At 43.4% G+C, this 27,985-nt stretch overlaps 1 protein-coding gene and 1 long non-coding RNA gene across 6 annotated transcripts in view; one reads left to right on the plus strand and one right to left on the minus strand.

Annotated features, from left to right (window-relative positions):
- Positions 1 to 2,168: 2,168 nt before the first annotated feature.
- Positions 2,169 to 11,094, minus strand: LOC103100022 (uncharacterized). Its single transcript, XR_001624489.2, has 3 exons — positions 10,971 to 11,094; positions 3,675 to 3,783; positions 2,169 to 2,986 (listed from the first exon to the last, which is right to left on the minus strand). It is a non-coding gene; the product is annotated as an uncharacterized LOC103100022 (long non-coding RNA).
- The window catches only part of MME (membrane metalloendopeptidase), a 142,662-nt gene continuing 124,637 nt past the window's right edge, over positions 9,961 to 27,985 (plus strand). The window contains exons 1-4 of one of the 5 annotated variants that reach the window (XM_007502344.2): positions 11,077 to 11,389; positions 12,621 to 12,746; positions 17,929 to 18,098; positions 19,387 to 19,422. In XM_007502344.2, the coding sequence (XP_007502406.1) occupies positions 17,939 to 18,098; positions 19,387 to 19,422 (196 nt within the window). In that variant the 5' untranslated portion in view covers positions 11,077 to 11,389; positions 12,621 to 12,746; positions 17,929 to 17,938. Of the gene's footprint in view, positions 10,253 to 11,076; positions 11,390 to 12,620; positions 12,747 to 17,714; positions 17,732 to 17,928; positions 18,099 to 19,386; positions 19,423 to 27,985 lie in introns of those variants that run through there. The other 4 variants (XM_056807695.1, XM_056807694.1, XM_001363859.3 and 1 more) reach the window with 4 other exon arrangements.

Below are 27,985 nucleotides of genomic sequence, written 5' to 3' on the forward strand. Positions count from 1 at the left end.
CCATGTCTTAGATAATTAATGTGGCAGACCATAACTTGTGCTAATTACACTCAGCTTTTGAAAATCTCAGAAAGTACTATGTAAATGTTAAGTTGTTATTATGCCTTATTTTAAGACCTTAATTTATAGCTTATATTGACCTTCATTTTTCCTTTCTCATAAGAATGAGAAGTTATATTTAAACTTTTTTTTCTAGCTAGTGATTGTCTTACTCTTAACAAATAGAAAAAAAAATTATTCCACTCTCTTGACACTTGTCACATTCTGCCTTATATGACTTAAAAAATATTTTCATCTCAAATTTAGTACCAAATAATGTAGATATTTCTAGATATGTAGCAGAAGAGAAAAAACATTGTACCATGAAATGGCTTCTCTTTATTGTGCACAATTTGCTTTCCTTTTAAAGTATATAATTCAATGTGTAGCTTTCAATGCTGCCCTATTTGTCTGTTCTTCTTTCTAGTCATTCTTCTGTTCTCTTCTTTGAATTTTAAAAAAATGTACCTCGATGACTGTCTTTTTCTTTTTTCCTACCGGATCTTTATCCTTTAATACCTTCCTATCCTCTATTCCTTCAGCAAAAAGAAAAACAAAGTTCTTGTTACAAAGTCAAGTAAAACAAAATTCTACATCTTGTCTTGTATTCATTTTTAATTACCTCTTTTCTTTCCAATGCCTACCGTTGTGTCTTCCACATAATAAATACTTGTTAAATGCTCACTAAGTTGAATTTCATGGCCAAGTGAGGGAATGATGAGGACAGAGATGTCTCTCCATCTTTGTGTCTTCTGCAATGTAGAGGAGAATGACGTAGACATTGATCAGGAAGTGGTGGGGGAGGGAGGAGGAAAAGTCTCTTTGCAGCAAAATTTGAAAACACTTCCATGATACCTCCCATTCTTAGTGCATTGTTTGATCTGTGTCTCCAAAGCATTTGTATCATGAAGTGGTGGCTGATCTCTCATAGGAAATTTTTCAGAAAACTCTGGACGACCACTTGGGAAAGGGAATCTGAGTTCAGGTGTGAGTGGAACCAGATGGCCTGCAGATCCCTTTCAACTCTGAGTCTGTGTTATAACAAAAAAAGTATACCCAATTAATCAATACCTAGCACCTACTGTGTGCCAGGTACTAGGTTAGGGGCAAACAATACTGAGACAAAAGCCAAGTCATTCTTGCCTTCAAGAAGCTTGCGTTTCAATTGGGAGAGAGAACACACATATAGAGGATTGCCCAAAATCTAGGCAATGTTGAGTATATGCAATGTGGGGATATAAGGTAACATCTAGGGGAAAAGGAACAAGGCAAGGGCTCAGACAGAAAGTGGTCCTCAAGCTGAACAGTCAATCAATCAACTGATCAATGAACAAGTTATTCTATTCCTATGCCACTGATCCAGGCAGCATGTGGGCCATTGGGAATTCAAGACAAAGAATGAAACAACCTTTCATCAATATGAACTTGCATTTACTGGGGAAGACAAGTGCAGGGAAAGAGAGAGGCAAAGAGACAGGGGGGGGGGGGTAAAGAGACAGAGCCAGAGCCAGAGAGGGGGGAAGGAAAGAGACAGAGACAGAGAGACAGAGAGGGGAAGGGAGAGAGAAAGGGAGGGAGGGAGGGAAGGAGAGGGAGAGAGACAGAGATAGAAATAGAGAGAGGTTATATGATAGTGGAAGGAAGTATTTGTTAGCTGGAGGTGGAAAACACTCTTTCATAAAGCTTCAAACTGTGATTTGAATTCTTAAGGATTCTTGGCACAAGGTGGCACGGTATATAATAAGGAAGAGGGCACTGGACTTGAGTCAGGAAAACATGAGTTCAAATTCTACCTGAGACATTTTCTTGGTAATGTGACCCTGGGCAAGTTAATTGAATTTTCTGTTTCAGTTACCTCATCCCTAAAGTAGGGATAACAACAGCAGTTACTTCCCAAGGTTATTGTGAGGATCTGGTGAGAGAGTGAATACAAAGTGCCTTGCAAACCTTAATATGCCAGATAAAAACTACTTATTTTCAGTTATTATTTTACTGATGTCTCCACTGACAAACAGCAACCATGATCTGGTGATATAATGGGAGTCGGGTACATGCCCAAACTACCTCAGGTGGTGGCTTCCTTGAGAAAGACACAGGGAGCTGGGTGGAGGACTCTGGCAGCCTGAAGCATGCATGGAGCCACTATGTAGCAGCTAGGAGGTACAGTGCATAGAGCATGGACTTGGAATCAGGAAGATACATCTTCCTGAGTTCATATCTTGCCTCAGACATCTACTAGCTTTGTGACCCTGAGCAAGTCACTTCACCCTGTTTGCCTCAGTTTATTCATCTGTAAAATGAACTGGAGAAGGAAAAGGAAGACTACTCCAGTATCTCTGTCAAGGAAACCTCAAGTGGTGTTCACAAAAAGTTGGCCACGAATGGAAAACTACTAAACAACAAGAAAAAATGCATATACTGCTTGTTTCCCTCATAGGTGTCCTTATGCTTTGTCTCTCAATACATAAATGGCAAGAAGTGTTGAGGATGAAATTTACCGAAAGGGGAAACTGAAGTAATTTTCCTAGAGTAATTCTATTTATTAACAGGGGGATGCTGCCTGATAATAAAGGATGGGGGTAACTATGGAAACTCTGGGAGATAAAGTTCTTTTTTTAAATTTTATTTTGTTGATTTAGAATATTTTTCCATGGTTACATGATCCATGTTCTTTCCTTCCCTCCTCCCAGCCCCCTCCCATTGCCAATGAGCAATTCCACTGGGTTTTCCATGTGTTATTGATCAAGACCTAGTTCCATATTATTGATGTGTGCCCTAGGGTGATCCTTTAGAGCCTCCATCCCCAGTCATATCCCCATCGACCCATGTGATCAAGCAGTTGGTTTTCTTCTGTTTCTGCTCCCACAGTTCTTCCTCTGGATGTGGAGAGCTTCTTTCTCATAAGTGGGAGATAAAGTTCTGAGCTTGGACAGTCTTTCAGGGAGGCCTGCAATAGTCAATAGATTGGTCAGTGGTCTCTGAATGACTGAAGAACCAGAGTGAAGGCAGAGGGGGCCTTTCAAATCTAGGTCTGTCTTCCTTCTGATTGTCTCCCCTGGTAAAGGCAAGGCAACCCCAATAGGAAAACACCTTAATGAGGAGGTGGGTTAAGAGTTCTCTTCCCCCTCCCTAATGCTCAGGTGATAGGATGAGTCTGTGCTAGAGAAAGTGGGCTGGTCTTCAGATATGGCTGATTAAGCCCCTCTCAATGGCTTATTGGGACAGTGTCTTCTAGCAATCTTGGCTAAAAAACCAAAACAATCTCAATTGGATTCTTCCCTCATGGCCCCCACCCCCCATTGGGGAGTAAGTCACCTCTAACCTTTTTTTTTTGTTGTTGCTTAATCCTTACCTTCTGTCTTAGATTTGATACTATATTGGTTACAAAGAAGAAGAGCAGTAGGGCTAAGCAATGGCGGTTAAGTGACTTGTCCAGGGTCACATAATTAGGAAATATCTGAGTCTAGATTTGAACCCAGAACCTCTCATCTCTCTAGGTCTGGTTTTCACTCCACTGAGCTGCCTACCTGTCCCCCACCTCTAAACTTGATTAGAAAGGAAGGGCAGGAGACTTGCCCCATAGGAAGTCTAACTCAAGCTGGTTCTCTGTCTACAGGCAGAACTAAGGTTCCTACTTGTGGGGGATCCAGCTCCAGCTGGTTAAAGAGAAGATATCATGAGAGCTAGGAGTGATCACATTACTCCATTGCCCTTCAGGAATTTCTTGGCCTTCAGAAATGGGGTCTGAAAGAAAGGAGGAAAAGGATGGATCACAGAGTAATAATGGTTATTAAATATTGCAACATAATATTACTCTTCCCCAGAAGGAAAGGTAACAAGTGTTTATATGTCGTCTACTATGTATCAGGCATTAAGTTAAACACCTAACAAATATTATCTCATTGGATCCCCACAAAAACCCTGAAGGCTAGTAGCTATTATTATCCCATTTTCTGGTGGAGGAAATTGAAGCAAATTGAGGAGTGACTTGCCTAGAATCATACAGCTAGTATTTGCATGGATAGAAATGATTATAAATGAGTCACAGAGATGTCCCAAGGATTAAATGGAACAAGTCATATTACAGGTCTCTGGCTATCTGCCTGTAATGTTCCTCCTCTGCTCCCTAGCTCCCTTAAAAACCCAGCTTTTATTGGAAGCTCTCTCCAACCCTTTCCAGCCCTTCTCTAGGTTAATTATCTCCTATTGATCCTATCTATTGGTTGATTTGTATATATTGGTTTGCATTTGTCTCCCCCATTAAAGCCTAAATTCCTTGAAGGCAGATACTGCATTTGACTCTTTTTGTAACCCCAACACTTAGCAGAGTGCCTGGCACCACACATATACTGATTTCAAGCACAGATCCTAGATGTCTGGGTTAGAAGGTATCTTTGGGGACATCTAGTGAAATCTGAACCTGAATAAGAATCCCCCTTTCACAAAAGACTTGACAATTTGTTTGAAAGTGCTTTACTAATTCAATTCAATTCATTAAATACTTATTATGCACCTAGCTGTAAGGCACACAAAGAGAAAAGCTAAATAGTTCCTGCCCTCAAGGAGCTCAGAGTCAAATGTACAGCATCTCTGCTATTTCAGTTGGAAATGTTGATGAATGAGTATTACCAAGACTGCCATTCTGTAGGAGGCTGAACAATCCTAATCTCCAAGCCTCGGGTTCCTCAAGAATTCTGGGCTAAATGACCTGGAAATCCCCTTCTAGTTTCAGAGTGACATTATTTTGCCCATGTCCTTCCAATTTCTCTCTTATTGATTTGTTTTCCTGTGTGTGGCCTCGGAATTGGAACGAGATATTGATATTGCCTGAGTCAGATCTAAAAATTGCATTCCTTATACTGGATTCTCCAACAAAGATTTTGTCCCTTTAACACAGGCAAATAGATATTTCCCAATATACCTGTGTATTGTGGAAAGTCACATTTTATGGCATTAAATATATTTGTTGTTGTTCAGTTGTGCCTTCCTCTTCATGACCCCATTTTTGGTAGAAATACTGGAGTGGTTTGTCACTTCCTCTCTAGATCATTTTACAAATGAGAAAACTGAGGTAAATAGGGTAAAGTGACTTTCCCAGGGTCACACAACTAGTAAATGTCTAAGGTCAAATTTAAACTCAGGAAGATAAGTCTATCTGTCCATCCATTCATCTACCCACACATGTATGTATAATCCTATTATTTTTTGTTTATATATGTGTCATATGTGTGTATGCATATGTATACATAGAGACATGCACATATATATCTATAAAAGTCAACCTACTGAAGTCCTATACTTCATTATCATATGGAAGTGACTCTGGATCTCAAGGAAGAGATTCTGGTTTTAAATATGAGTCAGGGACAAGATATCAAATGAGGCTGATTCCAGGTTCCGAAACGTTTATTACCAAAGAGTTGGCCAACTGGTGATGAGACCTCTTTTTTCAGTCACATCTGAAATCAGCCTGCTAAGACATAGAGACATAGAGAGTCTGTAGTTTCCAGGAATAGAATGTCCTTTATTATGTTGTGTCCTAGGTGCTATGTCCTAGATGGTTATCTTGTCTACCCATTAGCTCTTTCAGTTGCTGCCCTGGTCAAGGATTTTCCCCCACAGATTCAATATCATCACACACATTCTCTCTCTCTCGCTCTCTCTCTCTCTCTCTCTCTCTCTCCCCACCTCCCTCTTTCTCTATCTCTGTCTCTCTCCACTTCTCTCCATTGCCACCATCACCTACCAGATTAAATATCTATTTAGGATTAAGGTAAGAGTTATTCCAGACAAAGGGAAGAGCAGGGTCAAAGACCTTAGCAGGGAGGAAGAGGCCAGTCTGAATGAAGCCTAGATGATGAGCAAGGGAGAACTATGAAGTAAAGTTGGGAGAGTGGCACAAAACATTGGAGTGTCCCTTTTAACTGACTGCCCAAGGGCCATGAAATGGACTCATGGTGCTTCATTGGATAGAGGCTTGCAAGTCATGAAGTCTGGCCTTCTCACTTTGTGGAGGAGGAAAATAATAGTGACATCCCAGCTTTGCCAAGTCTTCACCAGTAGTAAGAAGCAGAGCAAGAATTCAAACCCAGAATCTTTTGACTCTAAATGTAGTGTTTCTTTAACCACATTTCAATAAATGTTTATTAAGCACCTACTGTGTGCAGGGAACTGAGCTAAGTGATGGGATACACACTATAATATCTTTACCAGCAAAAGCCCAAATAGGGTCACAAATAGTCTGACATGATGGAAAGATGACAAAAGTAGAGGTTGTAAATTGAAGTGGGGAGGGAATGACCTCACAAAGTGGAAGGATAAGAGAAGAAGGGGAAGAAAGTCTCCTGAAGGGGCTGGAGCTGGATGCAAAGGTGACAGCATCATTTGTTCAATCAGCACACCAGGTTAGACACTGAAACAGTTTTAGGCAAAGGCAAAATAACATCTGCCTTCAAGGAGCTTATATTCTAACAGGAAAGATAACATGGAAGCATGGAAGTCTACACAATCCAGTCATAAAGTAGGAAGAGGTTCAAACAACTGGGAGAGGGCATGATGAGACCTGGAAAGGGTTCCAGCCAAGAGTCTCTTGAGCACAGTCTCAAAGGAAAACAGGAGTTCCAAGGGCCAGAGATGGGAAGGAAGATGAGTAGTCAATAGGTAGGAAATGTATCATTAAAGCAGGTGATGTCTGTGATGCTAAGGGAAGATACAGAATCAGGAATGAAGGAGTCACCAAGGAGACCCGGAGAAAATTTAATGAATCTGGCAAATCTGAGGTCACTGCCGACCAATAGAAAAAGAGTCATCCTAAAAAGGAATGAATTAAGTGCTCAATAACATGTGGCATTGTACAAAAAGAATTGGGAATTGACTCTCAGCCGAAAAGGAGGAGAAAAGATTCCTTTTTTATTCATTTTAATTCATTTTAAATTATAGGGGGATGAAATAACATTTTGGTAATTTAGCTGAGAGATAACATTAGCCAGGAAATTAAGCCCTGGAGTGCATAGAGTACTGAATCTTTTGTTGGGTCATATCGTCAGCCACTTTTTTATTCCTCAGTTTCTTCATCTGTAAAATGAGGATAATTGGGTTTATTTCTCTTTAGCTCCTTGAAATAGTGTTAGATTAGATTTAACCAGAAAAGACCATAGAGGAAGATAAACTGGCATACATTTTGAAAAGGCACATTAGTGGTCTCCCTATTCATTTTGCATTACTGGCTAATTTATGCCCTAATACTGCAATAAACAGACCTTTGAGCCCACTTCTGACTCTGGGCATTTTTGATCCTCTTGTAGAAACTTTTCCCTTGAAGGTTTTCCCATCCGGATCTGCCCCTCTGCAGCCTTGCCTTTTGATTGGCAGGCTCTACTCAGACTCTCCTTTTTAAGGGGAAGATCAGATTTGCATTCCTGACTCCATCCCTTTCTTCCCCTGAAACATTCTGCTCCCTTTTAGATGTCATCTTCCTATGTTAGAATGTAAGTTCCTTGAAGGCAGGGACTGTAGTTCTTTCTGCTTATATTTGTAATTCCAGCAATTAGGACAGTGCCTAGCAAATAGTAGGTGCATAATAAATGTTGATTGAATCTCTTCTCTGCCTTTCAAAATCTTTCCAAAGAAGGAATATGAAGCTTCTCAATTAAAAAGGAAAATACAGCTTAGGGAATGACTAAATAAGTGATGGCACATTCATGTAATTGTACCTAGCATTTGTATAATGCTTTAAGGTTTGCAAAGCACTTTACATATGGCATCTCATTTGCTGCTCAAAACCCTTAGAGCTAAATGCTATTATCTCCATTTTTCAGACGGAGAAACTGAGGCTGAGAAAGATTTAGCAACTTGCTCAGGGTTGCACAGTTAGAGTAACACTTTATATACCATCCCTCCCACCTGACTTTGGGAAGTAACTGAACTTTAAAAAAGAAAGGGGGAAAAAAGGACTTGAGAGAAGCATAAGAAGACCATATGACCTGATGCAAAGTGAAAGAAGCAGAAAAAGGAAAAATATCTCTACAACATAAAAATAAATGGAATAGAATGCTATGAAATTATGACAGCTGAGCCTGGTTCCAAAGAAGAGATATCAGGAGGCATTGTCAGCACATTTCTTAGCACTTCTCCCACCTCTTTACTGGGGATAACAGATATGGAATACTGCATATATCAGACTTTTCTGTAATTAGTAAATTTTCCTAAACTGCTTTTCTCACCTCTTTTTTTTTCCTTTAGTATGAATAATTGTCTTTCTGGGGGCAGAAAGACAGAAATAAATTGGGAAATGTTATCATTGCTGTGTTGTCGAGTCATTTGAAACATGTCTGACTATTCCTGACCTCATTTTGGGTTTTCTTGGCAAAGATACTAGAATTATTTGCCATTTCCTTCTCCAGCTCATTTGGCAGAAAAGAAATATGAGGCAAATAGGGTTAAGTGACTTGTTCAGAGTCACACAGCTAGGACACATCGGAGTCCAAATGTGAACTCAGAAAGATGAGTCAGCTTGATCTACTGCGCCACCTAGCTGCCCTGGGAAATGTAGGTGATGTAAAAACAAAAGCTATAATAAAATTTATTATATTTATATCTAATTTTAGTAATTAAAATTATATAATAAAAATAAACAAATAATTTTTAACAAAGACATGCATACAATTGTAGATCTAGAACTGTTAGTACCTATAAAAGCTATGTAGCCCAACCACCTCATTTTTCAAATAAGGAAACTGAGGTGAAGGGAAATTAAGTGACCTGCCCAACAACACCACACATGTATTATATGTCAGAGGTGAGATTTGAACCCAAGTCTTCTGACTTCAGGGCCAGGGTCCTTTGGACTATTACATAACAAACAAAAATCTTTTACCTTCTGTCTTGGAATCAATATTTTGCATTTGTTCCCAGGGAAAAGAATGGTAAGGGGTAAGCAGTGGGGATTATGACTTGCCCAGGGTCACACAGTTAACCCAAGACCTCCTGTCTCTAGCCAATGAGCAACCTAACCGCCCTCATGATCATAGCTTTGAAGCAGAATATGAATTTAGTAGTAGCTTGAATTTCCACAAGATTATCTTGGTGTAGTGGAAAGAATCATCCACCAAAAATGGGCTTCTTTTCTCCCAGCCTCATGTTCCTTATTCATAAAATTTAGAGCTAGAACTTAGAAGAACTCAAAGCCCAGGACCTAAGGAATTTGACCATAGCAACTTCCAAGCATCTTCTGCCAAGACAAGGAGACATGTTCCAACTTCGCTGAAGGGAGCTGAGATCCCTCTCTATGAAATACCAGATCGCTGAAGTACTGAAGAACCAATTCAGCAGTATTGTGCATGCACCTCCACTGTGCTGGCCCATTGAGGATAAGAAGGCCAAAGGAAGAAACAAGCTCTTCTAGTCTATGCCATGAACGAACAGAGAAAGGGGAAAGACCAGGCTGGGGTTGGGCTGGGAAGACAGGTTCAAGTTCCAGCTGGGACACTAGCTTCGTGAATTCAACTCTGCCTCTGTTTCCTCTTTTATGAGATGAGGGAGTAAATTCACTGGCTATAAAGTGCCTACTAAGTGTCAGGCAACGCTAGGCACACGAAAGAAGAAAGGCAAAGACAAAGCTGACTCTCACTCGGGGAGACAAACTGCAAACAATTCTGCACAATCTCTCTATAGTACAAATGGGACATAAGCAAGCGAGTGGGCTGGCCAGGCACTCCTTTGGCAGGCAGTCTGGGGAAGACTCAAAGGAAGGAAATGCTCCATCTCGCTGAGAGCTCAGTGCAAGTGAAGGGTAATTTATGCCCATCCAAGTTCACCGACACCGTGCAACCTCCCCACGGATCCCCTGGGCCCCAGCTTAAGAATCTGCCGTTCAGATCGGCCTCTAAGGATTCCTTCGCCCTTCTGGATCCCAAACGTTCATGAGTAGAAGAATCAGCGGTAATGACTTCTGACTTAAAGTAAACCCTCCTTAAATAGCCGAATTAGCGAGGATCTGGGGGGATCAAGGAAACCTTTAGAGTTGCCGATCCCCAGGGATCCGGAAAAAGTCCGGCTGGGCGAGCCAGCATGGATCCAGGAACCCACCTCGGGGAAAAAGAAAAAAAAAAGGATTTCCTTGTTGTTTTTCCTCTGGCCGGAGAAGAAATCTGCAATGGCTTTGCGCACCCTTCAGGGCTGCGGGGCTGTGCGGTAAGCCGCCTGGCGCTGGGAGGTGAGCTGCAAGTTCTACGTAGGACAGCGTGCTGCCCATCAACTCTGGATCCTCTCCTTCGCTGCCCCCCAGCCTTGGACGCCACAGGGATGGAGGGAAGCCTTCAGGAGGAGGTTCAAGGCTGACGTGGGGGGGGGGGGGACGGGAACGAGGAGGATGCTGGGGGCGGGGGGGGGGGGGGGCAGCGGAGATCCTGACGGGGCCGAGATCAGAGCTGTAGTGAGCCAGCTCAGGTGGGAGGAGACGCCAGGGTTCCAGACAAGCCCTCAACTTAGCCATTCCAAGAATGTTTGGCCAAGCCCTCCGGGAGGGGGGGGGGAATGGGGGGTGGGAGGGGGAGGCCAGTCTTTCCTCGTTCTGAGTCTGGCCCCCGGTACTAGGTCCCTGGGTACCCTATTGAGAAACTGTTGCCTGGGGTCAGCCGGGAGGGTGAAGGAGAGGACTTAGGGTCAACCCCCTTCCTCCCAGCCTGATTGCTCCTCTCCCTCAGTACCCAGCAGCCGCGTTGGCGGGCCTCTGGGAAGGGGGTGGGGGCGGGAGGGGACGGCACAGCGGGGGTGGGGAGTGGAGGAGGGCAAGAGTGGGGAGGAGGGGAAAGGTGTGGGGAGGGATGCAGAGCCTGGCAGAACCGCGACTGGAGCTGGAGCGCAACTCGTGTGGCAGTAGCTGCTTGGGGAAAGGGGATACTCTAAGGAGAGAGCGGGTATTTGGGGGATACCTGGGCTCCTAGCGACAGCTGGGGCCAGAGCCTTAGCCGAGGAGGAGGGCCCTGGTGTACTCCCTGGGAGCTAGCTCTGCCTCTGAAGCCGCAAATCATCTCCTCCTCCTCCTCCTCCTCCTCTTCCTCCTCCTCCTCCTCCTCCCACCCCTTTTCCCCTCCCCCTACTTGACTTCCCCCTCCCCTGTGCTCCTCAGTTTTCCTCTTCCTCCTCCTCCTTCTCCTCCTCCTCCTCCTCTGGTGCTGCTGCCACCACCGCCTCCTCCCGGGCTCCTGGTGCTCGGCGCTTCCCCCAGCTGCCCGCTGCTGCCAACGTGCGCACGGCTCGGGGTTCCCAGGGCAGCCCTGGGTCTTCGCGATCTCATTGGTTGGGGATGTGTCTATTTACATCATCCTCGAACTTCTCCCAGATCCGACTGGTGAGTCCCGGGAGAGGGAGCCGACCCCGTGGGAGGTGGGGGGACGGAGGTTGCCAGGGCAAGGCACCAGCAGAAGCGAGCCCCGGGGCTTCTAGAAGGTGGAGGGGGGGACTTGGGCTGGGGCATCGGGGCCAGGTGCTGGGGGCTGGTGTCCGAGAGAAAGGAGACGCGGGAGCTGGAGCTGGACAGGGTGCGCTGGGTCCCGGGAGAAACATTGGGAAAAGAAGGCAGAAGCTGGGAACCAAGAGACAAGAAGAAGGTGGGGTGGGGTGGAACGGGCGGGGCAGCACGCGGGACCCTCAAAAAAGGAGCCAGATGAACGCGAGGACAAGGGAGAGAGGGGTGCCTTTGGCTTTGTCGTTTCCGAGCCCCTGGTGCTCGGGAACCTTCCCGGCAAGTTCTGCTTGGTGGGGAGTGACACCTTGGGGACCCAGTGCCGTGGCCGATGGGGGGGGGGGGGGGAGTTTGCCTGGTAGCCGGAGGGACAAGATTTGGGAGGCTGGACTGTGCTCCCTGTGGCGTCCAAACCTGATAGCCCTCTCGCACCTCTGGAAATTCCCTCCTCTATTCTCCTTTCGCTGCCCCGAAGATGGGGAGCAGCTGGTCCCTTTGCGTCTCCTCTTCATCTCCCTTTCAGCCTGGGTGAGTGAGCTCCGGCCTGATTGCACGATTGTCTCCAGCATCCGGGCGAAGCGCACCCCAGTTGTTCCTCCCCACGCCTGCATAAAAGTTTACCAAAGCCTGCTCTGATTCGCAACCTAAATGGAACACGAGATTCCGCTTTGCAATCGCTGGAGAGGAGCAGCACTCCCTCCGTCCCTCTGGTGATGGAGCCCCGACACTTGGAACACTCCCGATCTAGGTCTTAATTAAAAAGGGCATTTTCCTTCCCTGGCAGAAAGTAGCCACTGGTTTGCAGCGTAAGCTTTGCCGAGCTGGCTAGGCAGCTCCGAGAGAGTTACATTCCATGCCTTGTACTGCCTGCTAAAGTTTCTATTTGCTGCCCGTTTCCTAGGCTCGTGCCATACAGGAAACTTTGTATCCAGAATCTCTTCCATCCCATCCTCGCAGTGTAGCCTGGGAAGACCAACTCCCTTACTTAGCTGCTCGTTGGCTCATTATACCAAAGCTTGAAGGATGGAATCTCTCTCGACTTCCCCCTGTGCCTCCATTTCCACACCTGTTAAAGTGGTATAATAACACACATTGTAATTACATATCACAACCGCAGGGGCTGGAAGGAATAAGTTCATGTGAGTGGAGTACTTTGAAGAAGAAAATTGCTAAGTAGGACTCCGTGTATCCTCTGAACACCGAGGAGGAAAAGAGCTCCTCAATTTGTCCATCTGATAAATAGGTATGATTATGCTCACTTATCTAGACGATTGCCTCCTTCAATCACTTTGAAGTCGTAATGGTATTGGGGCAAAAATAATCCGAATAACCCTGGAGCTTAATTAGGCAGTGCAAGGAGTGGTCCAGACTCTTGGCTGAGGGTGGGTAGGGACCTTATTTAGGATTAACCCATTTGCACCCCCCAGCCCAGTGTGTTTAAGAGATGGGGTGATGGATGGGTGGTTTTAGCTTTTAGAGTACCTGCCCGAGGCTCAGATTAGCAGAATGACCTTAAATAAGTCTCGATGCTTCAGGCAACTCTCTAAGACTAAGTGGCTGATTTGTTACTGTGGGAGGAACTTAACCATTTGTCCCCTTTCCTAAAAAGTACTATCTAGAGTCTCAGATTTTCAAAAACTTTCAATGGAAACAGTGAGACCATGATAGAGGTGCATTTTTTCCTTTAGACTTCAGATATAGAAGGATCATCAATATCCTCCTGTTAACGGTATTTAGCGACTTACTCCATTCCCCAATCTCTTTTTTTTGGTCCTGTTAGTCTCGAAAAAGATGGGGGGGGGGGGCAGCTGGGTAGCTCAGTGGATTGAGAGCCAGTCCTAGAGACAGGAGGTCCTGGGTTCAAATTTGGCATCAGACACTTCTTAGCTATGTGACCCTGGGCAAGTCACTTGACCCCCATTGCCTAGCCCTTATCGCTCTTCTGCCTTATTGACTCCAAGACTGAAAGTAAGGGTTAAAAAAAAAAATCAGAGGGGGAAGCCTGCAACCACATAGGTCACAGCCTATATGCACCAAATATTAGACTCAAGCCTTTCCCACCTACACATACACCCACCCCTTGTCCCCAAATTACTTAAAAGAATTTAGCTACAAGGCAATTTGGGCCGAGTTACTTGGGTGCTAGAACTCCTGTTATTTTCCTTTGGTGATTTCGGAAGTTCCCTAAAAGAATTGCCTAGAACAACCCCATAAGGAAAGAAGTAAGGCCTGCAAAGAAAAGGGCAATGGGCAAAAGAATAGAAAAGATGTTAACAGCACTTAGAATTGCCTTTCCTTGCCAGTTTCTGGCATGGATCCTAAGCCCTGTTTGGTGGAGAAAAAGAGTAAGACAGCTGCTGCCCCTCTGGATCATGCCCTTGCCTACCTCCTTCCAATTGCTGGGTATAGAGGGGGCCAGATGCCCCAGACTCCATCATGGAGGAATTGAGAGGGAGATGGGAGGCAGCACGGTGCTAGAAGAGGCATAGCGCTTTTGCAAGGACCAGCAAACATACTTCTTTAACACTTTAGCTGTCTTAGTGAAGACTAAGTAGATTCAATATGAAGAAATTTAGCTGGACAATTGTTATTTGAATGAAGAAAAAAAACAGGAAGGAATGGGGGGGGGGACGATGTTTTTCTGACTTTTGGATTTGAGTCAAAACTGCAGTTTAAATTCCAGCTTTGCCATGACCATGTGACCTTGGGCAAGTTATTTCCTCCTTTTGGGGCTTGAGTTATTTCATCAATAAAATGAAAAGGTTGAGACTAGAGGGAACCTGTTCTCCCTTATAGCACTAAATCTCTGATCCTTTTGCAGAAATACCTGAGGGGAGAAATTCTTAAGTAATAGGCACACTTTGGGGAAAAGTGGAAATAGTCTGGAATTTCCTTAGGGCTTAATGAGACCTTCTAAACTGGCCTGAGCATTCCTGAGAAAAGGGAGTTCCCTTATCTAAGATCTAAGTCGGATTTATGTACCCGCACCCAGAACCAAATGGCTGGTCTAGGCGACGTTCATAATGCCACCCTGCCCGCTGGTAGTGAAAATAATTAAAACTGCCTGTTTTGGTCTAAGCTTCAGCAGTTAGACAATCACCAGGGCACTAAGTGAAATAAAATGAAACGCAGAAAATAAAGCTGGAATCCATTTAAATTGTTCTCAAGTTCTATTGTGGCTGCAATTAACACATAAAGGGACTTTCACTAAATGTCTTTTTGAGACCCGCTCCTGTCTGTTTCCCAACCCACTAAGTTAAGATCAAATCCGCAGGGTCTGGATAAGCATCAGCTCCTCCAGGGATAAGAAATTGTGTGGCGGGGTTTAAAACTCTTTCCAAATAGGTAGTGAGGAGCACTTTAGAACATCCGAGAACGAGAACAGTTCTTTCTGTCTTCTAATGATATAGAATATTTTTATATGACATGGAACCATATGTAGTTATATTTAGTATTTCATTAATGTTTTCTTACCCTTTTATCTTTTGTCTTAGAATAGATAGAGGATCCAAGGCAGAAGAACAGTAAGGGCTAGGCATTTGGGGCTAAGTGACTTACTCAGGGTCACACATTTAGGATTTGAACACAGACCTTCTATCTCTGGGCCTGGCTTTGTCCACTGAGCCACCCAGATACACCTGATATTGCATTTCTTTTTTTTTTTTTAAACCCTTACCTTCTGTCTTAGAATATTGGCTCCAAGGCAGAAGAGTGGTAAGGGCTGCAATGGGGGTGAAGTGACTTGCTCAGGGTCACACCACTAGGAAATATCTCAGGCCAGAATTGAACCTAGGACCTCCCATCTCTAGTTCTGGCTCTCAATCCATTGAGCCAACCAGCTTCCCTTCCCCCCCCCCCCCTTTTGCATTTCTAAAAGTATCAAAATATCAGGAGAATAAAAAAAAAGGTTCTTTTCATTCTAAGAACAACCAAGCATGTTCTCCTGATAGGGTGTGTGTCTTCTGGATATTAGTAAAGCAAATATCTTAATGACAGACAGAAGAGAAAAAGGCTGAGAGGGAACTATCTTTTCATCCCCAGAGCTTACTATAATGTCTGGCACATAGTAGGCATTTAATAAATGTGTATTGACTGGCTGGGTTTTCATTCTATTTTATTTCTTTTTTGTCAGTGACCCAGACAATACAGGGACAGGTTTGAGTATGCACACATGCTTTAATTTTGGTTTCTTAGGTCTAGGGTGGTGCTTCTTTGGTAACGGTTTTCAAAGTATGGCTGAGGACTCTCCATTCTTTCTGAGACCTTTTCAGGGACCCCAGGAGGTCAAAATCACCCTGAACTGTTTTCATTTGGAGTGTGGTAAATATTGGCAGATATAATCCACTTGGCAAAAGCTTGGGGGGGGGGGCTTCAAAGAGTTTCCCTATACAAAGGGATCCTGGTGTTGTGGGGTGTAGGGTGTACCCCAGGGGTTCTGGGAGAATACTTTTTGCAAGAATGCAAGGCTCCAAAACTTGGGTTAAAAGTCAAAAGAGATTTATTAGTAATTCTGAATTTTCAGCCAGACTGACAGCATGAGTGGACTCTGGAGCAAGGGGTTGGGGGAGGAGGTTTGCCCGAGGGCATGGGGGTGGTTCTCGTGATTTGGAGGATGAGTGAATGAGTTGTGTCTCTGTCCATCTCTATTCCATGGGGCTCTCCAAGGAGGGTAATCTTCAAAGTCAGGTGCCTTGGGTTGGGAGTCCAGAGGGCCTAAGGCAGCAGAGCAATTTTCCTGCTAATGGTTTGCCTGAGTTTCTGGGGGCAGGGAGTACCATGCCCCCCGACACTGGGACCAAAAAACTGGATGGAGGAGTGACCACGAGATCTCCTCTTTGCTACCTTTTCTGAGACTTAAGAGTTTTAGAGATTTGCCTGGCACACTCAGAGTTGAACTAACTTGCCCTAGATCACATGATGCTAGACTGTGAGGCTGGTTTTTTATATTCTATGCCACACTCCTTCTCAGATACTTATATTGGGGCAAGGGACAGGATCTATGGGATTGCATCTGTGCAGGGAATTCCCAGAGAGAGAGAAGCGCCCTCTGTCCATGCTGGCCAGTAATTTAGAGGCTCAGAAGATCGCTTGGGGACACTGAGAAGGTAATTGATAGTATGTGTAGGAGGCAGAGCTTAAATCCTGGACTGCCTTTCAGTAGAAATCATACATAAATAGCCATTGTAATCTGTATCAGCCAGCTAGGTGGCACAGTGGGTAGAGTGCTGTCTTAAGGGAAGAAGGCTCATTTTCTAGAGGTCAAGTCTGTTCTCAGGTAAACTTACTACCTCTGTGACACTGGACAAGTCACTGTACCTTGTTTGCCTCCGTTTCTTTATCTGGAAAATGAGCTGGAAAAGAAAATGGCAAGCCACTCCAGTGTCTTTGCCAAGAAAACCCCAAAACGGGTCACAAAGAGTCGGACACAAGTAAACAATAATCAATGTTAAGGGGTGGGGGGAGTAGCTGGGTGGCTGGGTGGATTGAGAGCTAGGTCCAGAGATGGGAGGTCCTAGGTTCAAATCTAGTCTCAGCCACTTCCCAGCTATGTGACCCTGGGCAAGTCACTTGACCCCCATTGTCCAGTCCTTACCCCTCTTCTGCCTTGGAGCCAATACACAGTATTGATTCCAAGCCGGAAGGTGAGGGTTAAAAGAAAAATGAATGTTAACCTTGCTCACATGGATGCACATGTAGGAGTACTTAGATGCCATTCACATCGCTACATGCACACAAACATCCCCATACACAAACGTGAGTGTGTACACAAAGCTCTGAGCATACATAGGGCCCAGAAGCATAAATCCTGGCGGCTGAAGCCGCTGACTTTTGGACCACCGAGTGAAGAAGTGACGTTTCCAGGTGTTCTCGGGCTGGCAGGGGTTCCGAGCTGGTCTGTGGAAGGCAGAATTGCTGCTGAGCTAGAGGGAAGCTATCTTTACAAATTAAGGCATTAGAAACTTCTCTGAAGGTGTTTGTGACTGTGCCTGGGGGTGTGGCGGCCCGACCATTAGCCCTGGAGACTTTGTTTGGGCAACTCCAGTCCTTTCAGCCTTTATCTGACTTAGTCCAAACCTCAAGGTTATTAGTCCTTGATTGCCGGGATTAGGAAGGGAGCCGCGAGATAGAGAAGTGACCTTCGACATCCCAAGCCAGCTAAAAGCGATCCTTAAGGCCTGGCCCCTTAGTGTTGGCTCCTGATCTTGTGCAGAGCAGAACCCCCAGGGAGTGAGTATCTTTCTAACCCGGACTTTCTCTCCCTGCCGTGGCCCAGAAGAATCACCAGAAACCTCATACGGGATCTCAGACGGCTCATTTCAGGGTCCAGCTATCACTTTCTAGCCTGCCTACTTTGTTCCACGTGCAGAAACGTCAGGACTGAAATAACCACTGAGCCGCCTGTGCCTTCTCTCCTGTCTTTGCAGACTTTAGGTTATGGGCAGATCCGAAAGCCAGATGGATATAACTGAAATCAACAGCCCCAAGCCAAAGCCGAAGCATCGATGGAGCTCGCTGGAGCTCAGTCTGTCGGTCCTCGTGCTTCTGCTCACCATCATAGCCATCACCATGATCGTTCTGTATGCGACCTATGACGGTGAGTTCAACAGGACCATGGTCTATGCTCTAGTGGCTAACTAGTACTACTGGACAGACTGAGAGGCCTGAGAGGCCGGGGTCATGCGTCCACACATATGCATATATCTCCAGATCTCCATTTGTAGACCTTTCGATTTGCCTTTGTCTTAGAATCAATACTAGGAATTGGTTCCAAGGTAGAAGAGAAGTAAGGGCTAGGCAATGTGGGTTAAATGACTTGCCCAGGGTCACCCAGGGCCAGACTTGATCCCAGGACCTCCTTTCTCTGAGCTTGACTCTCCATCCACTGAGCTACCCAGCTGCCCCCTTCTATAGATTTTTCTCAGTCTTTCTACCTATCTCTGTATCTCTTTCTGTATCTATGTAGCTGTCTGCATGACCCTGCATAGTTCATGTCCTTTCTCTGAGTCTCATTTCCTTTATCGCTACCATGAAAGAGTTACACTAAATAGCTTGGAAGTTCTTTTCCAGCTCTAACATTCTCATGGGAAGAAAGATACAAATTTTTACAGCGGCAGTTAGCATGAAGCATGAAATGCAAAACAGGGCATGCACTGTATCTAGAAGTCACCCAAGATCCTAAAATAAAGTGTTTGAAATCAGGGCTCAACTTTTCATTACTTCACCCACTTACTTCATGTACTGTTTTGGGTTTTTTTTTTTTTTAATGTCAGAAGTCATTTGGTCGTAAAAAACTAGAGTAGGAAGGGACCTCCCTAACCTTGTATTTTACAAATGAGGAAACTGAGGGCAAGACAGGGAAGTTGGTTTTACTCAGGAAGACAGAATTTGTTAGTAGCTGATCCAAATGTGAATAATTTTTTTTTTTCCCCTGAATCAAAGATAGAACAGAGTTAGGAGCTCACTGCTTTGGCTCATTAACATTCAGAAGGGCTTCCTTGGAATTGAAAAGGACTAATTTGGGGCTGAGGAGTTTTCATAGGAAGAATTAATTTCTTAATGGGAAAAGTGATTAACAGGCCCAAACAACGGATTATTCCAATTTAATAAATCTGGGGGTTTAGCTGATATGATTCTCTCCCTCTAATACAAATCTTATTGTAAACACGTGTATTTGCCTTTATAATCTAAATGTATCCTATATGGTGTGTCTTTTTTATTGTGTATTTCCCTTTGACTCATGAAGATACATAATACTTGGGGTTCTATTGTTTATTGTTAATGAATCATCCATCAAAGTGACAATCTTACATAGAAAAAAATAGAGCAAAAGCTGTTAGTGAATGCATATTAGACCCTTTCATCTCTGTCTTTTTTTTTTCCAGATGGAATTTGCAAATCAGCAGATTGCATAAAATCAGGTAAGAGGATGAATTTGAAAAAGAAAGTTTCCCTGTTCACTTTCCCTCCCCTGCCTCCTCCCCACATTGTATTATCTAAATGTTATTATGTTTACCTTTGGATCCTCCTCATTTACACTCCTCCTGGCTTATCGATCTATTTCTCTTAGCTTCATGTTTCAAGGAAAGTCAAATATATTGCAATTGATTAAATACTTTGGTTTACTCTCAAGAAAAGTTACTCTTTTTGAAAGAAAAAGTTCTCTCCAATTAAAAACTGACCGAATCCATTTACATTCCAACTTGGTGAACAAAAGGATTTGGTCCAGGTGAATCATTTGAAATGGAGCCCCTGTTTTGTGTCTGTGCATGTGACATGTCCAAAGCCCCAATTGTTGGCTAATGTCCTTAGTGACGAGGAGCCCTTGGGAAATTAATCGATTGGATTCTGCTTACATGCCTGTTCTTAACTCTTTGTACTTGTGTAATTAAGAAGTTCTTCCTTGGTGATAAGATCAAGAAATATTGATGAGCGTCACTGTAGTTCTCACGCACACTTTGAATGTCACAGATCTGTATTTTGCACCAAGAAGTTTAGCTTCAGCCTGGATTTTTGTATGACAAGAGCTCCAGTAAAGATGGGAAGCCTTAGCTGGACAAACGGTTCATCAGGAGAAATGTGCTTATTTTCACTGGTTGCAGAGAAGTGTGTCTAAGAGCGCTGAGTTAACCTCCGTGAATGAATGAAGCCCTAGTGAAGGGCAGGCTGACTCGGCCACCATCTCGGCCAGTACTTCTGACCTGGATGCATCCATTTTGGAGTATGCATGGTCAGGCCCGGGTGCAAGGGTAGTGAATGAGAGGCTCATAAGGGAGGGAGGGAGGGAGGGAGCAATAGGAGTGTGCATTCCTTAAGTGGTAGGCAGTACTGACCCTTCCACTCCTGAAAAAAAAAACAGCAGAGCAGTAGTGTTGTTCTAGGAAGCTCTTCCCCATCAGACTGTGGTGACAGGTCCCTAGATTCACCAGAAGCCAGTCCTGTGTGGAAATGCTCTGTGCCATGACTTCTCAGTGAGCAAGGGGGGAGTGTGGGTGCTCACTGCTGGCTGGAGGAAGACAGAGGATTGGCATGTGTGTGCACACATATGATACATGTGTGTAATAGAGTTTGAGATGGGATGTACGACTTGTCAATTGACTGCTACCATTTTAGGATTTGGTTTGGACTCAACCTTCTTAATCACACTAAAGGAAAGAGAAGTTCGAGAGCTTATGATCCTCACGCTCAAACAGCTTGTAGTTTAGATGAGGAGACAACTAACAACCTACGAAAAGAGCAAACTGTCTGACATAGCAACATTGTCCCTGGTCTTGGAGGCAGGAGGAGTCCAAAACATGTCTCTGATATTTACTACTTTATCATTTACTACTTTTATCATCGTTTAACCTCCCTTGACTCAGTTTCCTTATTTGCAAGTAAGAAGATTGGCCTCCATGGCCTTTAAAGTCAATCTATTGATCAGCAAAGAAGTATGAATTTAAAATAGATACAAATATACAAACATAAAACAATCCTTGCTCACAAGGTCTCTTTTAGCTCTAAACCTAATCTGAAGATTACAATGCCCTTTCCCCCAATTTTTTCTATTTATCATGTACATATGTAACTACGTGAGTATATATGTATAGCTATAGCTATATATGTACATATATAGACAGACAGAGGGACAGAAGGAAGGATGGATGGATGGATGGATGGATGGATACATAGACAGACAGATAGATAGATAGATAGATAGATAGATAGATAGATAGATAGATAGATAGGCAGATAGGCAGATAGACAGACAGACAGGTAGAAAAATAGACATACTGATAGATAGATAGATAGATAGATAGATAGATAGATAGATAGATAGATAGATAGATAAGTAGATAATGTCAACCTGAAAAAAAAAACAGAACTATGAAAAGAATTATAATAAGGTTCTTTAATTGAGGTAGTTAGATTAATCTGGGAACACTGCACAGAAAGAAGCTCAGTCCTGGGTCTTCCAATGAACTACAAAATAGATTTTTGGACATGAGGAAGAATGTATATGCTCTGCCACCATCTTTGGACCTGCACTATCCATCAGCCACATTCTAAAATGGCAGGGAGCACCGAAGATGCAATAGCCAGAGGTTAGGGTACCTGTGAGCTTCCTAAAGATAAAACCTATCTAGGATGAACAAGGAGTGCTTGAGAATTTGAATTTATTGTTCTTTCTGGGACTAGACTCAGTCAGGTTTTTTGAAGATAGGTTCTCAGGGACAAGGATCACATTGAGGCTTCATAAAATAAGAATTGTTAATACTAATGGGTGTGTGTATAAAAATCTTCCTTGATAGAATGTGAGCCCTTTGAGGATCTGTGTGAGCTTTTTTTTTTTTGTCATCTAATGCTAAATTTCTACTGTAGTAGTTATAGTTACTTAATAAATCCTTACTGACCGATGAAGTAATATTTAAGGCCAAAACTGCAAGGAGGAGGCATGACTTGATTTGGAGCTTCAAGAGTCAGGAGAATTTGGAGACTTGAATGGGAGAGATGAGGACATTTTATCAGAAGGAAATTGCCTGAACAAAACAGAATATCTATTTAATTTATAGAAATATATTAAAATATATTAATAGATAATATATTAATATAAGGTATGTTAATATATTTCATATGTTAATGTAAATCAAATAAATAGATATTATAATGTAAGAAAAATATATATCCTCACCTTAGAATCAATACTATGTATTGGTTCCAAGGCAGAAGAGTGCTAAGGGCTAGTCAATGGGAATAAAACTTGCCCGGGGCCACCAGCTAGGAAATGTCTGAGGCCAGATTTAAACCCAGGCCTCCCACCTCTGGGCCTGGCTCTCCATCCACTGAGCCACCCAGGGCCTCCCAGTTTGGCAAGGGGACTAAATGTTCAGAAGAGGGATTTAGGTGTGATAGAAACAGTGAGATCGTGAGGTTGATGGCATGCTGAAAGTTCATGGCCTCTTCATCTGGGAGTGTTGTGGAGAGAGGTGGGGAAAGGGAGAGATTACGCTCCTGGAGCTAGGGAGGAAGATGTTAATAATAACTTGGGTGTGAGTGATAAGCTTCTGGATAAGCAAGGTGATAAAAGGTATGGAGGTGAAGGAGCAGATATCATTTCAAAAAAAGACATTTCAAAAGACTTAATGAGGTGGTGGATAAGGAAAAGGGAGAGCCTTTATCATTTCAAGCCTTGGGGCCTGTCTCACCTGAGATCTGGGGAATAAAGAAGTTAGGAGGGGGAACCCTTGTTTGAGAGGAAGGGAGGGGAGGAGAAGCTTCACAGCTGTGATCCCTGGGCTCCTAAATGAGGTTGCCTTTCTAGGGGTTGATCCCCTTCACTTAGGGGAGAGGAGAAGGATCAGGGGAATCTTCAGGCAGAAACTGGAGGATCACTTGTCAAGGTTTCCTGTAGAGGCCAGAGATCCTTAGCCATTTGGGGTCCCTGACCATTGGGGGTTTAAATATCTAAAATGAAACATACAAGTCTACAAAGTTAACCAGTCATGCTGAAATAGTTCTCAAAATATTTTAGAAAACAAAATAAAATGTGAATTCCTTGATAGATGTTGGGTTAAGAACTCCAGGTCGAGCATCCTTGGTCATGTCTGGGATGAAAGGGGGAATCCTGCACTTCTTGGATGGCATGATTTTGTGAATGTTGAGCTTCTTTTCAGACCTGTTCACTTTGAGGTAACAGAAGGACATGGAAATAGAGACAGCCACTTGAGACTTGGAGATGGATTAGAGCTCAGGAAAGTGTCAGGGTGAGAGATATTTTTTCCCCTATTTTTATCCATTGATCTGTTTGTTGGTTATATTAAAATTCCCCGGTATCTCCCTCCTTACATTAGAGAAGGCATCACATGACCAACAAAAGTTTATATAAAACAGTGTCTTGTATGTACTTGTATGTTTCTATTTATGAGTTCTTTCTCTGGAGATTCACGAGTCATTCTAGAGATAGAGATTTTTGAGAGTCATTGACAGAAAAGTAATGTTTGAAGCAGTGAAAATGATGGTTCTCTCTCTCCTAAGCAGAGGGAAATGAAAGTGGAAGTTGGAGGAATCTCACCAGAATTAGTGGGAACCAGAGAGAGGAGAAAAATCTGCTGTTAAAAGATAGGGAGCATTTGAATTAGCCATAGCACTGCTGGGTTTGAACTCCAAAGAGATAATAAGGAAAAAGACTTGTACAAGAATATTAATAGCTGCACTCTTTGTGGTGGCAAAAACTGGAAAATGAGGGGATGCCCTTCAATTGGGAAATGGCTGAACACTGTGGTATATGTTGGTGATGGAATACTCATGTGCTCAAAGGAATAATGAACTGGAGGGATTCCATGTGAACTGGGACGACCTCCAGGAATTGATACAGAGTGAAAGGAGAAGAACCAGAAAAACATTGTTCACAGAGACTGATACACTGTGGTTCAATCAAATGTAATGGACTTCTCCATTAGTGGCAATGCAGTGATCCTGAACAACTCTGAGTGATTTATGAGAAAGAACACTATCCAAATCCAGAGAAAGAACTGTAGGAGCAGAAATGCAGCAGAAACATAACTGCTTGATTACATGGTTTGATGGGGATAGGATTGGGGATATAGACTCTTAAATGATCACCCTAGTGCAAATATCAATAATATGGAAATAGGTCTTGATCAATGACCCATGTAAAACGTAGTGGAATTGCACATTGGCTACAAGAGGGGGGTGGGAGGAGGGAAGGGAAAGAACATGAATCATGCAACCATGGACAAATATTTTAAATCAATTAAATAAATTTTAAAAAGAAGAAGATAGGGAGCAGGATGTTTCAAGAAGATTGTGCTTGATAGTGCAAAGAGGTCAAGGAAAGACCACCAGTGGTCATGGTGGTGGTTTATCGTTGTTGATATTTTTTAAACTAGGAGAAAGGACAATATCTCTTTGAAAGTAAAGATAACAGAGAGGTTGATAATGCCAGAGAGAGAAAGTATATGTGGGAGCAAGGTAAGAGACATTGTAGAACAATGGGTTTGGATTCAGAAGATCTGACTTTAAATCTCTATCTGTGGCTGGCTATACCTGTGTGATGTCAGGCAAGTTGTTGAACCCCTCTGAGCTGGGGCTCTTCATCTGCAAATCTGAAGGGGTTGGACTTAACTCTGTCTAAGATTATGGTCTTATATAGTCTCTCTGAGTGGCCAGATCACTAATGGAAAGGAAAGGCAGCTTAGACTGGTCTAGACTCTTCGATAGCTAAATATGAGCGGTGGTAGGCTCCGGGATTAGGCTGACCCATTTCCCTAGTGGCCCACAGACTCCTTTCATTTTTGACAGTGAGTGCTAGGGAGAGATGTTATTGGTTTCTGAGATTTAGGCACAACACAGACTTCTGGGAGGAAGCCCAATATCAGAAGCTCATCCCTAGAAAAGAGTAGACCATACTAAGCCGTGGAATCAGAAGGATTTACTTAACTTGCTGAGAGGAGTTTGTTTGAACCCAACAGGCATCCACTGCTACAAGACTCGCCTTGGGATATTTAAAAACATTTTAAAATCACAGGCTTCAGTACTAGCCTGTTAAGACATCTTTCCCCCAGATCCTTTGTCCCAGCTCGTCTTTACCTTATCCTATCTCTTTCTTCCTGACCTAGAAGGCACCTGGAATGTGGAAAATTCTCCAGACTGGGGCCTTGTCAGAGAGAACTTCTAAAGTCGAGCCTCTCTTTTTGCCAAATATACCTGCTAAAAATCCATCTATTTCCTGCCGGTGCCTGTAATGTCTCATCAGTGTGCCGGTTGTGAGAATATTAGAAAACCTTCACATTAAATGTTACTGGGCTGCCTGGGAAAATTGAGGAGATAAGGATATATCAAAGCTCCTCTTCAGTCCAGAAAAATCTAATTTTCTGCCACAGAAAAGAGGACTATTTTTGAAGACTGCTAAATATTATTACCTGCTGTGTAAATTAGGAGAACTCAAGGGAAATCCTGAAAAGAAGAAGCCATTAGAAGAAGCAGAATCCTGCCAGGAACGCTTTAGAACCCCTTAAGAGACCCAGGAGAGTTAAAACTCATATAAAGAAATCTTTGAAGAGTGAAAAAGTAGACAGTGATACCCATGGTGCCAAACTCATAAGTGAAAATGGGTTACAGATGACGTTTGCTCTTCATGTGGAAGGGTATGGGGAGGCAAGAATGCTTGCCTCTTGGGTCCGGTAAAGTCAGAGAATAGAGGAAAAAAGCATCATGAAGAGAAAAAGAAAATATTGCTAAAGGTGGAAGCCTTGGGGCCCAGTGGAGAAAGGATCACTGGTTCTGGAGTCTGTAGGGTCCACTAAGACTTAACATTTCACCCTTGATTCTTAGCTACTAGAGCAACATTGAATGAGGCTTAAAAAAAAATAGGGGGCAGCTGGGTAGCTCAGTGGATTGAGAGCCAGGCCTAGAGACGGGAGGTCTCAGGTTCAAATCCGGCCTCAGACACTTCCCAGCTGTGTGACCCTGGGCAAAGTCACTTGACCTCAGATCTCAGTTTCCTTTTCTATAAAAGGAGCAGATTGGATGATAAGGCTTCTGAGTTCTCTTCTAGTCCTATTTCTATGAATCTCAGAATATGGAATGGATTTAAAACCCATTTGTATAAAGAATTTTGTCTTTGGACTCAGAGGACTTGGATTCAAGAAATATTATCACCTCTGTGATCTTGGGGAAGTCACTACCCCACTGGGTTTTTGTTTCTCATCTAATGAATGAGAGGTAACTTCACAATTCTAAATCAATGATGAAATGATGGCGATCTTTATCTTTGACCTGTGATTTTATTCATCTTGGGAGCTTCCACTGAGATAAATCTCTCTCTCCCAATACATCTTGTCATCTAAGACTGGTAGTCTTAGAGAATTTCTTGGTGCACTGAGTGGTTGGTTCAGTGACTTACCTAAGGTCTCACAGCCAAAATACGTAAGAAGTCAGATGAGCACTGGCTGAGTATGTTACACGGGGTATTAATTTGTGTATAGAAGACTGTTGAGGTCCTTTCCAAATCTCAAATTCTGTAAAGTATGATTCTTGGGGGCAGCTGGGTAGCTCAGTGGATTGATAGCCAGACCTAGAGATGGGAGGTCCTAGGTTCAAATGTGGTCTCAGATACTTCCTAGCTGTGTGACCCTGGGCAAGTCACTAACCCCCATTGCCTAGCCCTTACTGCTCTTCTGCCTTGGAACCAATACACAGTATTGATTCCAAGATGGAAGGGAAGTGTTTATAAAAAAAAGATAATACTTCTCATACAGACTGCTAGGAGCACTGTGGCTATAGCACCCGTGGTGGGAGGGAGATTCTGGAAGATCTGAATTCATACTATGCTGCAGGCACTGAGCCAATGACCCCCCAAGCAGTTCTTTCCCACTATCGATTCCCTCCTCTAGAAAATGGGGATAAAAATAGCAATTCCCTCCCCTGGTTCTTAGAGGAGGATCAAAATAGATAACAGAAAATGTTTCATGAACCTCAAAAGATTTCATAAATTCTAGTGATTATTAGTAGTTTGGTTTTGCTTCATTTGAGCCCTTTCATGCTAAAATCTGACACCTGTATCAATCGTATGATTCCTTTCAACCTATAGAATCAAGCGGGCTAATTACTCATTGGATTCCAAATTCCCTTAGGAGGGGCCTCCGAGAGACCTTTGGCCCAATCACAGTTTTATTTTTTTAAGAGAGTCTTTGAACATTGCCAGAAAGGAGGAAGGATCCTTGAGATACTGTTGTATTATGCTTAGATAAAATAGTTCACGAGGCTTCAAAAGGCAGAGTCTGAAATCCTAGATGGAGAGGAGGGACACCTACAGGTTTCATCTGGGGGCTACCAGCCTCCTAGTATTCTCTCTATCATTTGGAGAGGATTTTTTTTTCATGTAATTAATTTGAAACAAAAACCTCCAGGCAACACGCTCAGCAGCCTTCTTAGTGGAAGGACTGCTGAGATGCAGCTAGGTTAATTTAAACTTAGCATGTGGCCCTTGGCTTTGGGTGACTCTTTCTCAAGATAATCCTTGAGACAAGTATGGGGCCACCCCATAGGACAGCTTCCATCCAAGAGAAAATCACTCCACCAAGCTTGTTATCATAGAAGAGGACAACGTTTGCCAATCAGGAGACCTTGACAGCTTTCCCCTAAGAGACCTGTCTGAAACAGTGAAGTGGTAGGTTGCCACTGTTTCCTTTATCGCTTTATATTGACTTTAAGACTCAAATGCAATAAGCCAGAGGATGAAGCTGTTAACGAATCCAGGTTACTCTATGGCTTCTAGTGCTTTCATTTCATGCAGAAGAGGGATTGTTAGAAGATTCTAAATTCCACAGTTGATCTTTGATGATGACAGTGGACCAGGACATGACTAGATGGCTCAGTGGATTGAGAGGTAGGACTAGAAATGGGAGGTCCTGGGTTCAAATGTGGTCTCAGACATTTCTTACCTGTGTGACCCTGGGCAAGTCACTTAATCCCCATTGCTTA

The sequence above is a fragment of the Monodelphis domestica genome, chromosome 8 (assembly GCF_027887165.1).
Source record: "Monodelphis domestica isolate mMonDom1 chromosome 8, mMonDom1.pri, whole genome shotgun sequence".
In the NCBI taxonomy this organism is placed as follows: domain Eukaryota; kingdom Metazoa; phylum Chordata; class Mammalia; order Didelphimorphia; family Didelphidae; genus Monodelphis; species Monodelphis domestica.